Source organism: Propithecus coquereli, unplaced genomic scaffold (assembly GCF_000956105.1).
Source record: "Propithecus coquereli isolate 6110/MARCELLA unplaced genomic scaffold, Pcoq_1.0 Scaffold81, whole genome shotgun sequence".
Classification (NCBI taxonomy): Eukaryota; Metazoa; Chordata; class Mammalia; order Primates; family Indriidae; genus Propithecus; species Propithecus coquereli.
In genome coordinates, this window is record NW_012154285.1 from 6,178,434 (window position 1) to 6,190,925 (window position 12,492).

Genomic DNA, 12,492 nt, shown 5'->3' on the forward strand with positions numbered 1-12,492 from the left:
GGAAGCTTACAGATTCGGTGTCAGCCTGAGGACGTGGGATTTCAGTGCTGCCCAACCTTGGCCAGCCTTCCTCCTCCTGAAGCAGACCTCTAATCCACCAAAGAATATCTCAGTCTTGTCTTTTTCTAGAGATACCTTGAACCAGAACTAAAGGTGAAGAAGAAAAATAATTTGACAAATACCTTCAAGGATATTAAAAAAGCACACTCCGCCCGCCTGCCGTGATACTAAGTATCCTAAAATAGAAGTAGCTTATACAAACACACACTAACTTTATCAGTTTTTAAAACTTTTTTTATTTTTTAATTTTTTTTAAGTTTTTATTTTATATTATCTACAAAGTAAAAGTTTTTCCCTTAACTTAAAAGCTGACCACTGTAGACAGTGATCACCTCATCAAACTTGATTTATAAATAATAATCCGTCAGTTTGACGGTAAGAATTTACCGAACCTTTGTCAAGTTTAGTAAAAGGGTGTTCCGAGTCTTGATTTTTTTTTTTTTTTTTTTTTTTTTTTTTTGCAGTAATAGCAGCAAGAATCACTCTTGTTACTTCTGTTGCTAGCTGATGTGTTCATGACTTTCAAGGGTCATTAAAAAATAAATAACTTCCAGTTTCGGCAAGCAGAGCTGGGGTACTTGCGGGACTTTGAAACAGCGTATGGAATTATGGAATAGCCCACAAGTTCCTAAATGCCTCTACTCAGTCCAAATATCTTCCACTGCAAGTGAACTGTTAACGTTCCTATTGGATGTTACAAGAAATCAACATATATTTTTAAAAACAAAATAAATGAAATTCTAGTTTTCTGTGCTTCCAGTTGGTAGAAGCAGTAGAAGGGAGGAGGGAATTTGGCCTTTCGGTTCCTCCAGGGCAGCCTTACAACTGCTGTTGGTGGTGGGCTTGTACTGTAAAAAAGAAAAGTGAATATTTAAACAGAAAACTGGCAACACCGCACACGAGCCTAGTGTCTATGCAGCACACGACTGTAAACTATCCTTGTGCTGCCTGAACAAGACTCAAAATTTAGTTCACTTTCCCCGGCTCCCATCTGCACCAAGAGGGGGAGGGGTGAGTGGGTGGGTGGGTAGAAACAAACCAGTCAGACGTAAAACCACTTCAGATAAAATTCCCAGAAGACTTGTTGCTCAGTGGGATAGGAAAAAGGCCTTAACATACCCCCTCCCCAAATGTTAGCCAAGCACCAGTGTTGCTTTCAGAGGAACAGGTCAGACTATGAAATACCACCATGGCAGCCATCAAGTAGTAGAGCATGATCACGGGCGCTCTCCCCCTGGCAGGGCATAGGCTGGAGCTGATACTACACTCAAAGCCAATCCGTACACAGCACTTGCTCAGCAGTCGTCTTCTCCACAGCTACGACCACTCTGCCGTGGTAATAACCCCCCCACGTGTCAGACTGTTGGGACTCAGGAAGGAAAACACTGCCCTGTCCAGCCTATCATAACAAGGAAGGCCAAGTGAGTCCTAGGCATGCATCAGCTACACAAAATGCTGCTGGTTCTCATCAAGCCAAATCCTGTATACCATCAAACACACACAGACTCGGCTCCTGGAAGCCTCATGCCCTCCCTGACTCTGAACTGATCGTCACGGTCCCTCCTGTACAGCACTTGTGGATGGGTCTTGCTAAGTTCTCAAATTCGGGGCTTGAAGCGCTGACCCTGCCTGCCATTTGACCTGTGCGAGCAGAATGCTTTGGGGTGCCCTGGCGGCCCCTGCACACACACGCCTCACCTGAAGGGTGCGTCATATAGGGGAAATGCGCTGTTGTCGAGACTGGAATGGGCTGTAGTGCACTTTGAGCGAGGGCGGCCTGGGGACCGCCGGGTGGCTGTGTCGTCATTAGCATCATTGGCGCATGGGCAGTTGGATGAGAAGGAACCATTCCTGACTGTACATGAGCCTGAAACAGAGAGCTCTTTTACGCATACAGGCAACATCTCCAGCTTAAACAACATGTCAACTGTGTTCCTTTCACTGGGCTGGGATTCTCAAGACGGGGCGAGGGCCTCAGGGCCCAGTTCTCTTGTCTGGGGACATGCCCTAGTAGATCCTCAACTGACCTACAGACATGTTTCACCTTTTGGCACATCCTGCAAGGTTAGGGGAGCAGGCACCAAGTGAGCCTGGGTGAAAGTCAGGGCTGCAACGTCCTGGGCATCAACTTTCTGATCATTATATTCTATGTATGGAGCAGGGCTTCACAAAGGTCAGACCCCTGATCCAAGGACAGCTTTCTCAACTTAATAATGACACAAGATGCGATGATGCTTCAGAATCTGGCTTCCGTGTGGGACCTGAGGTAGTTTTGCAGATAACTTGCCTTTCAAATAGGAAAGCAGATTACTACAATATAAGCAGGGACTGTAAAATTCCATTGTATGGGTTACGTAGACCTCTCCTCATTTGCCCTTCTCCCTCTGCTTCTGGCCTGCTCACCAGGCAGGAAAAAGAGACTCTTGACCCTCTAAAAGATATGCTGATGGAGCAGGAAGAGGAGGAGGTTGCAGTTAATGGCTCCAGTGAGATGGGAAGGAGTAATCAGAAATCACCTAGGCCAGCCCAGTGTCCCTGTACCAAGTGATAGTGAGTTCGACCTGGTCTCACTGTCAAGTTGGAAAGGTGATTTTATAGTCAGTCCAAATAGCTGGATCCCAGCTCTGCAGGGGTTTTGCAGGGCCAGGAAGAGCTCGTTTCCTGCCTCCCACACTGTGCGCTCTTCTAGACCATAAGCCTTGAAGGACATGCTGTTTTTACTCTTACATCTTCAAGTGGGCCCAAGGCACATCTGAGCTTCCCTGTGTTAACCTTTTTGCTCTTTCAGCACAAAAACACAGTGAGGTTTTAGGGACCCCAATTTACATGTAAGTTCACATACCTACTTAGCCACCAGCCTCTGCTAGACATCTACAGGACCCCAGCTCTTAAGACTGATTCCACCAAACCACACTGGCCCACACTGACCAAACCAGCTCCCCTCCCCACTATCAGAAACAAATCCACTGCAGTGCACTACACCACAGAACTTAATCTTTGCAGGGTGAGGACGCCCAAACTTCCCAGAGCTGTGGAACCCTAATTACAAGGCAGCCTTCAGAGAGACAGATCCACCTGAGCTGCATCTCTAGCCCACACCTTGCCAGAGCCTCACTGGCGCACGATTGACAGGAAATGGAACTCAGTGTGGCAGGTCTCATTTAGACCCACCTAAGAGAGTTCTGTTATGCAAGTAGCAGAAAAAGACATCTCATACAGCCAATTCACCCTGAACAGCCCCAAGGAGGGCCTCAAGGTCAGCATTAGAGCCCAACTTCAGTGCCGCTCCTTCTCCTCATTAAGACAATCCAACTTGGCCCTGGATTGCATTGGACCTCTGTCGGCAGCTGATGCAGACAGCAACCACTGTGATGGCAACCACACCTTTCCACCGTTAGAAGGGTACACTGGAGGTGAGCTCCAAAGTGCTTCCAGGGCTGCTCTTTGAGGAAAATGGGACACCTGAGTGCTTCCAGCTTCTAGTTACACTGTGCCAATGTACAAAAGGCCAAGCCCTCTCAATAAGTACAACATAAGGTCAAAGCAGATGTGTGAATAACCAAGGAAAACAATTGGACAGATTTTCTCTGGAACTCGTGTGACTAACATTCAAGCTGACAGGCCCAGGGTAGTCACCTCGGAGAGCCGAGAAACTACGAAGGCCCATCATCCCTGCCAGGCTTCCACGTGTACGTGTCAAAGGGTGTATATATAAGCACACATATATAGAGTAATGAAGCTATATAGACATAGCAAAGCAGACACAGAAAGGAAAGAAGGGCTGGGTTGCATTCCAGAGTCAAAGATATTTTTAAGGTCTTAGTTGGGAAACGTTAAAGGACTGACCAATCAGCAACTTCACTGATCCCATTACAGAACCACACAAACATTCACTTAGGGCCAGATCACGTGTATTTGAGCAGGGAAAGGGAGACAGGCAAATGGCATCACACACAGGGTTTCCTAGCTGGGACGGCATCTGGCTCTTAGCTGCTTATCTGATAACCTTCACATTCTACTCGGTCTTCACAGAGAGTTGGCTAAAGCTGGTTTACCTGAGGTACGTGGGCCATGTGGGGTGGGTTGGTATATGCCGGCTGGACGTGAGAAGGATGGATCGTAAAGACGGTCTGTTGTGCTGTGGGGAAACTATTCTGTGGCGACTGCGTATTAGAGGCAGGTGTCATGGAAGGCGGGGTTGGCGCGAGCCCTGCGTGGTAAATGGCGGACTGCTGCTGCGGACTGGCCAGATGGAGAGCCTGGGCAGCCTGGTGCTGATGGTGCTGCAAAGAACCGCAGACAGTGCGATGGGAAAGAATCAAGAGAAAAACATCCTTAGTGAAAAGCGGCTAAAGGTTACACACAGAGCTGAGATTTGCACATGTGAGCCTAAGATGGGGGGCACTGGGGTACAGGAGAACGTACGAGGAGGTCAGATAGGGTGCCTCCTACCCAGAGACATTCTTTTCTGGGGTGCAGAAACCCGATTCTCAGCCCGGCAGTTTGAAGCCTCCAACCAAGCAGAGGTCAAACAACACTCCTGTCCCAGGGAACTGACAGATGTCAAACAGAGCCTTACCTGCCTCCATTAACAAGTATGATTAAAGCAGCTAATAGGAAAAAAAAATTCTCATCACATGAACTTTAGGAATGAAATTTAAAAGTCCCAAGCAAACAGGAACTTGCTTTCTGTTAAACTATGAACTTTATGTTAGATTTTTCATTAATAAACATTTCCAGAGCTTATCCAATCACATTATCAACATGTATCTTAATGTGGTTAAAAAAGAACCCCCCCCAGGGGTACAGCTGTATCTGACTACGTGAGGGTGGACATGCTATGTGTGCTGATCGCATGGTACCTGGCACCTGAAGAGAGCACTCAGTGACTAGAACCAGGAAGCAACTGTATGTGGACCTACGTTTCTCCTTACCTGAACAGGGCTGGGTGCAGGATGACTTCCACCGTGTTGGCTTTGTTGCTGTCCAGTGGGGGTGGCTGAAGGCTGAGGATGTGGAGTATGTGGGTGCAGGGTAGCGTTAGGGTGCGCATACTGCTGAGCAAGGGAGCCCGTGGAAACTACAGTGAAAGAAAAAGGAGCATGTACAACTGCCATGTGTGATGCCCTCCATCGCTCCTCTCTGCCTCATCAGCTGAGCTTTCTTGATGGTTACAATGCCTAACTTATGCTGCCTACCAGTCTCTACAGTGGACTCCATTTAAGCCATCCATTGTTTTGGAAAAATAAGTATAAAGTTATTACTTAACAATCAGACTAGCATTTGATTCATATTATAATATAGCTGTATACATTATATTAAAAACTAGTTTGAATTTACTCTTAAAATAGTCACCAAGTTTTCCTGAAAAGGCAACTTAAAAGCATAGGCAGAAACAACTCAATCTCACACACACACGCACATTCTCTTTAGCTCAAGGCCATCATCTGGCTAACCTCACCATGCTACTGCCCTGGAGCAATGTCCTGTGGGCACAGACTATATTGGGGCTGGGGGAGGGGCTGTGTAAGCTACTGGTGAGGACAGGGCTCTATCATCAGGGCCAAATGACCACAATTTCAGCCAATCATAGGAGCCACTCGGCCACTCAGTTTGTTCCCCCAAGCGTAGTCAAGGATCTCCCACCTTTGCTTTATAAAATCCAGTAGATGAAATTACCTAAAGTGTGTAGAAAAATGAACTCCCTTTGAAGTGTCCCAGCACTTTAGGAAGACTCTTACTAGCTAGAGTGATTTCAAAGGAAATATGATGGGCCAGTTTAAGTTAAAATAAAGGTAAGAACCCAAAGCCAATTCTTTGCAAATCTCAGCATGGATCATACTTTGGTACAAAGCAGGGAGATGAGGGACAAATTCATTTGTTCATGTCTTTTCAAAAAACAGCAAGTTGAGAATCAGAAGCACAGTAAGATGTGTTCATTGCTTCTAGTGACCATGGATGTGGCAAAGAGCTCAGAACAGAGTGTTTTCAAGACAGCTCTGACAAGGCATGACTTTCAGCCCTCTCTCAAGAAATAAACCCTAAAATCCCTGAGAAGCTAAGCTCGTACACAGAAACAATTCCAAAATAGCTCCTCACATTCTTCACAGAACATGTTAGCAAACACAGACACATGCGAGACTGACAGTGGAGAAGCAAGCCCAGCTTTGGTATCAGGGACCCTAGCTCCAGCAGTCTGACAGGCACAGCTGCCAGGAGTCACCAGCACAGACGACTCTGGGTGTGTCCCACGTGAATGGTATGCAGAGAGTTAGGCACATGGAGCGGTTCTAATGCTTGGCATTTTAGGGCTAAGGACCACCAGCAATCCGGCCCAGTTACGTCTCAAACTACAAATGTATCTCTTAGAAGAGGAAAAGGTGGAGCAAAGAGCCAGTGCTAGGATCACCTGTGCATCCACTGCCAACACCACAGCTGGCATTAATATTCTTAATACCCAGTTTAGACTGAACTTTTGTTTCTACATTGGAAAAATTTTCTAGGCTGTAAGAATTAACATACACAAGTATATTTTAACCAAAAAAAAGAAATGTGGCAACATATTCACTGAATGTTTTTGAGGGTAGTGGACGTTTTCTGGGAACTGGAACAGATGATGTGCTAACTGTCTTCTTTGAGCTTCACAGCCCCACGCGTCTGGGAAAGCAGGCTCTTCCGTCTACCTCACTGGCTCGTTAACAGGCTGTCCCTCACCCTCACACTGAGTTGACTTCCAGTGCCCCAAACCATGTAGGCACTGACTTGTCTTAAAAGACTTGACAAAAATTTTGAACCTGACTTTCTTGTTCTTGTAGAAATCTTACGCTCATTTAAAAATGTTCTTTGTGAATAATTAAAATAGCCACACATAGCCAGTGGCTACTTTATTAGTGCAGTTTTGTAGCACATTATCATCATCCCAAAAGTTCTATTGGATAGTGATGTCTATAGTAATTCATGGTCCCTTATTTTTAAATCATTAACAGTAAAATCCCCCTCCCCAACCAGGGCCAGGTGTGGTGGCTCACGCCTGTTATCCCAGCACTTAGGGAGGCTGAGGCCGGAGGATGGCTTGAGGCCAGGAGTCTAAGATCAGACTGTGCAATGTACCGAGATGCTCCTCTCTATAAAAGTAAGAAAAATTAACCGGGCGTGGAGGCCTGCACCTTTGCCCAGCTACTCGGGAGGCTGAGGCAGGAGGATCTCTTGAGCCTAGGAATTCAAGGTTACAGTGAACTATGACGACTCCACTGCACTACAGCCTAGACAACGGAGAGAGACCCTGTCTCTCTAAACACCTCCCACACCCACCGTCAGCTTCTTAAATATGTCATTTGTAGCAATGCTAAATCTGAGGGACAGCAATTCCCAAATTCCAAATTCTATTTATGGAATTTCATTAAGTATAGGATCTCAGAGTTTTTAATTTTTTTAAACTTTATTTATTCAAGAAATTTTGTCCTGAAAAGTTTAAAATTTTACTTTTACTTACCTTCTAAGTATTAATATAAAAAAGTAACAATAGAGAATAATTACACACATGAAGTCTCGTAATTGTTATTCATCAACTGGAAAAATGTAAAAAAATCTTAAAATTATTTGAAGAGAAAATCAAAGATGAAATATTTTTACTATACTTTTTTTTTGAGAGAGGGTCTCACTCTGTTGCCCCGGCTAGAGCACAGTGGCATCATCACAGCTCACTGCAACCTCAAACTCCTGGGCTCAAACGATCCTCCTGCCGCAGCCTTCCAAGTAGCTGGGACTACAGGTGCAAATCACCATGCCTGGCTAATCTATTTATTTATTTATTTTGCCAGTGACCTTTTTCCTTACAATAATGGCTAATTAAAAAAATTTTCTGTAGGTCTCGCTATATTGCCCAGACTGGTTTCGAACTCCTGGACTCGAGCGATCCTCCCACCTCAGCCTCCCAGAGTGCTAGGATTACAGGTATGAGCTACCACACCTGGCCAACTATACATTTTTAAAAGGCATCTCCGTGATACAAGTTTACCAATATTCAAAGGTTATATAATGGGAGTCTCTCTGAACCTGTCCTGGTTTAGGAGGCTGCCCAGTCCTTGAAAAAAATACATATATATATATATATTTTAAAAAGGCTACAAAATAGTATTCTAATCTATAGCTAATTTGCATGCATTACACAAATACTGTAAGGAACCCATGCTGAGTGAATCTATATAGGCTTTGTTTAAAAAAAACCCCATCCTTGTCCTACCTAAACACCAGCAAACTATAAGGCATTATTAAAAAAAAAAAAAAAAGATAAAAATCAAGGAGATGTAATATATACATCATAAGCTGCAAAGAAAATTTAAGGAAATTGAATTAGAAATATTTTTCCTTCATTCATCTTCTAGCTCAAAAGATCAGAAAGCAAGTATCTTATCAAGAAACACTTTCCCGGGAGGAGGGGACGGGTATATGCATATACAAAGAGTGCAATGCGCACCACCCGAAGAATGGACATATTTGAAACTCGGACTTTGGGGCGGGGAGGCAAGGGCAACATACGTAACCTAAACATCTGTACCCCCATAATATGCTGAAATAAAAAAAAAAAAAGAAACACTTTTCCCCTTGAATACAAAAGTGAGTAACTAATTGGGAAAAATGTGCAACTTACCCTTTAATTCAATACTAATAGCAAAAATATAGTTTGGTTCCTTGAAAAGCCAATTAAGAGTGATACAAAGTGGAGCAGGAAGACAATTAAAAAGCCAAGGGGGGAAAAAAAGGTTGGAAAGGAAGAGAGTGCCAAGAGAAAGGCACCAAGATACAGTAAACAGGGAAAAAATATAGCCGAATCAGGGGAAGGGACAAGTGGCGTGTGAAGGGCAGTAAGTTCTTAGCTAAGTTTAACTGCTTTGTTACACATGCTCATTTTAAAGACTCTACAGAGGTTAAAAATAAAGTGAACTTTCTTTAAAATTCTGATTTAGCTATTCATCAGCTTAAACTTCTACTTATAAAACTTTAGTAGCCTTCATAAAATCTTCTGGATTCGGTCAAGATAATCAAAGAAGTACTGCTTCTTTGGGCCAGATCTGATTCAGAAGCTTCTCATTCAACATGTTCCTTGACATAAATGTTTTTAAAATTCTAAATGGGTGACTAGTCAAATCTTTATAACACTAACCACATTCCAAAAATAGTCTCCTAAGCCATGATCGTACTGAAGCAGATTCAGTCCATAAGACTTTGTGTTTAATCTGTAACTAGGTTCTGTCATTTTGACCTTGGATGCACAGTCATGAGAGATCACCAGCACTGCAAAACTTTAAAAATAAAACAAAACAAATCTTCCAACTTTTAAATCTGATGTTAAATTCGGAAAAGAGGAAGTGAAGAAATGTTGAAAACACTAAATAAGGAATAAAAGGCAACACGGCCAAACCATGACAAAATGGTTGAGAATGGGGGGTGGGGGGGAGAATGAAGCAGCAAATTAAATTGCAAATAGCAGCCCAATTGTTAGTTTCTTTTAAAAAGGTACTGATACTCCCTTTTAGGGGAAGTTGTGCTAAGGCGATTAATGCTTAGGTTTGATGATTAAAAACCTTTTAGCTACTTACCAGGAAAACAACTTCAAAACTACTAACAGAGACAGTAAGATGGTGAGGATAACTACATTTGAGACCTCAAACTGAGTACGTAATAAAATTAATTGCTGACACTATCTTTTTACACACTATAACCACAGACATAGTTTCCCTTTAATAGGTATATGCATACAGCAAGACTCCTTTTTAAAGAGCATCTATTAAAGGATTAAATTTGTTAACATTTCCTAGCACCAAATAAATAATATGTACACACTTATTTTATTAACTTATTTTTGGATACCAAGTCATGGCACAATTAAAGAAAATTTAGGGTCAAAATGCTTTCTAAGTACTAAATCTGGCATTTAGTAGAGTCAGACATTGAGAGTCATTCCAAAAGAATTCAAAATTTAGTCCCCAACATGATATTTTAATCCTTATCCTCTAGAATAGCCTCTAGAAAACAGTATTTCACACAAGGTGACACATATCAATGGCATAAATTTCTAAAGGATTTCTACAAATTAGTACCCTTCTTATTCAAATATCAAAGTCCACAACTAGCCTTATATTAAAAATTGTCCTACAAAATAGGAAAAACACATCTTACAAGTTCATTTCCGAAAGACAGCCCTGCCCAGACCTTCTCCATGGAAGGAGCAACTGTTTACCCCGCCACTGATGGGAAGGGGGCCCTGTCCTGCTCAAGACAGTCTCTGGGAGGTCATGCTCTCCTGCTTAAGCTCGAGAAATCCTGAGGTATCTGCTACCTGAATAGTTTAAAACTTCAGTCATTCAAAGGACAGAAATGTTTCTCCCTTAGTGTCTTATCAACCCCATTAAAGTAAAAATCCTGGTGAGGATATAGTTATTCTTACCAGGATGTAAAAAACCTAATGTTTTTAAGTTTTATATACCAAGCTTGTGGCTTGGTATGAAAAAAAATTAGCTGTTTAGGAAAAGTTTCTCTGAACAAGGAAAATATTAGGCATTTCCCAAATAGTCACATGTTTGCTTGGTATACAAAAATTAATTTCTGAAACAACTCTATTTTCCATTAACTCCAGCTTTCATAAGCTGGGCCACAGCTCCTTTTTGAAAGCTGAATTACAAATACACATGCTTTTAATGATTTTGTCTGGCACAAGGAAAATGCTGTTCAACAAGTCTATTCCCTTAACATGTATTCTTTAAAAAGTGTTTTACTGTACAATTAAAATTAGTATAAAAAACCCAACTCACTGGCAAAGTAGAAAGAAGGGCTTGTCTCCTTGTTGTATGGTAATTTGGGACATGCTGAATTTGGGAAATAGAAAGGTAAATTAGCCTTTTGAGGTGTGCATTTTCCCAATTTTCTGGAAAGGTTGACATATTAGTAATTTCTTCTTGTATTCATGCATAATTCATTTTTATTTTGTAAGAGATGACAAGCACTTTAAACACTGTTACAGAATTTTAAAAAATAGGATTGAACCGAAGACACTGTTCTTCTGTACTGAGGTGTCAAGTTCCGCATGCTATTTGCTTAAATGAAAGGAATAAAATCATTATCTAATTTAAAAAAACCCAACATGGCATTCCACTGAACAAACCTTGATATAAATAATGTAACAAAATAAAACAGTATTTACCAAGTTTACTTCAACAGACATACAATTTTGCAAAAGATTATTAACAGAAATGTCATCCTGAAAGATGTTTATTAGGCATCTGGTAGTGAATCCAAAAGTTTAGAAACATCATAATATAAACGTATATTATCATTTCTTATTAAAATATGTCTACATAAAGGGCATATGGAAGTAGACACACCAAAATGTTAACAGGCAGTTGTCAGTGGAGGGATAATGGGTGCTTCTGATTTTTTTACTTACTGTATTTTCCAACTTATCTGCATAAACTATCAAAAACAAATGAAAAAAAGGATTCTGGATCTAATTCTTCTGATATTCTCTAGTTAGTAGAAAAGATTGTATTATCGCTGTTTCTAAAAGGTAAAAGCACCACCATAAAACAAAATTAGATGAATCAGAAGACTAGATGTGAGAGAAATGAAAATTAAAGTAACTTCTTAGAAGGGGCAATGATGAAAGTTAGGTTGAAGGTCCAAGAGATGAGGCTTGTGACAAAAATCATTGCTAAGATAGAGTACAAGGTCACCAATTATTTAGAATGTATACATCTCCTATAATAACAATTTAACTGTTTAGTAATCTGTTAGCATATTTACACTAAATATACCAATTATTATTTTGCCCAGGCTAGAGTGCAGTGGCCCAATCACAGATCACTAGAGCCTCAAACTCCTGGGCTCAAACAATCCTCCTGCCTCAGCGTCCCATGTAGCTAGGATGACAGGTGCCCACCATTGTGCCCAGCCAATTTTTAAATTTTTTGTAGAGATGGGGTCTTGCTATGTTGCTCAGGCTGGTCTCAAACTCCTGGGCTCAAGCGATCCTCCTGCCTTGACCTCCCAAAGCACTGGGATTACAGGTGTGAGCCACTCGGCCTGGCCTAAATATACCAAAAATTTAAAAACAATAATCAGGATTTCATTTTGTAGTCATTAATGGTCCTCTGTATTCTCAAAGCCTTTTGCTATGGCTATAACAATTAATGAGTGACAAAAAAGTGACATAAAATTGTCAGCAACATCTGGGTGCATATTCTTCTATTTGTATACAACGTTTTAAAATTGAGATAGGATGTAGCTTAAAAATAAACATAATTCATACTCAAAAGTATTAGGTTCCTTTAAGAATACACAACAAATTGTTGAGGGGAGATAAGTATAAAATTAGCATCTCTATGCAACAGTTTTGTTGTATTTTAAAAGAATGTACTTAAAATTTTGTTTATATTT

General features: G+C 41.6%; 1 protein-coding gene across 1 annotated transcript in view; it reads right to left on the reverse strand.

Annotated features, from left to right (window-relative positions):
- Positions 1 to 520: 520 nt before the first annotated feature.
- ATXN2 (ataxin 2) overlaps positions 521 to 12,492 on the reverse strand; it is a 128,396-nt gene continuing 116,424 nt past the window's right edge. Inside the window, exons 22-26 of the mRNA XM_012663466.1 lie at positions 10,872 to 10,925; positions 4,995 to 5,140; positions 4,116 to 4,343; positions 1,759 to 1,927; positions 521 to 908 (exon numbers count right to left, since the gene is read on the reverse strand). Coding sequence (XP_012518920.1) covers positions 880 to 908; positions 1,759 to 1,927; positions 4,116 to 4,343; positions 4,995 to 5,140; positions 10,872 to 10,925 — 626 coding nt within the window. The 3' untranslated portion in view covers positions 521 to 879. The remainder of the gene's footprint in view (positions 909 to 1,758; positions 1,928 to 4,115; positions 4,344 to 4,994; positions 5,141 to 10,871; positions 10,926 to 12,492) is intronic.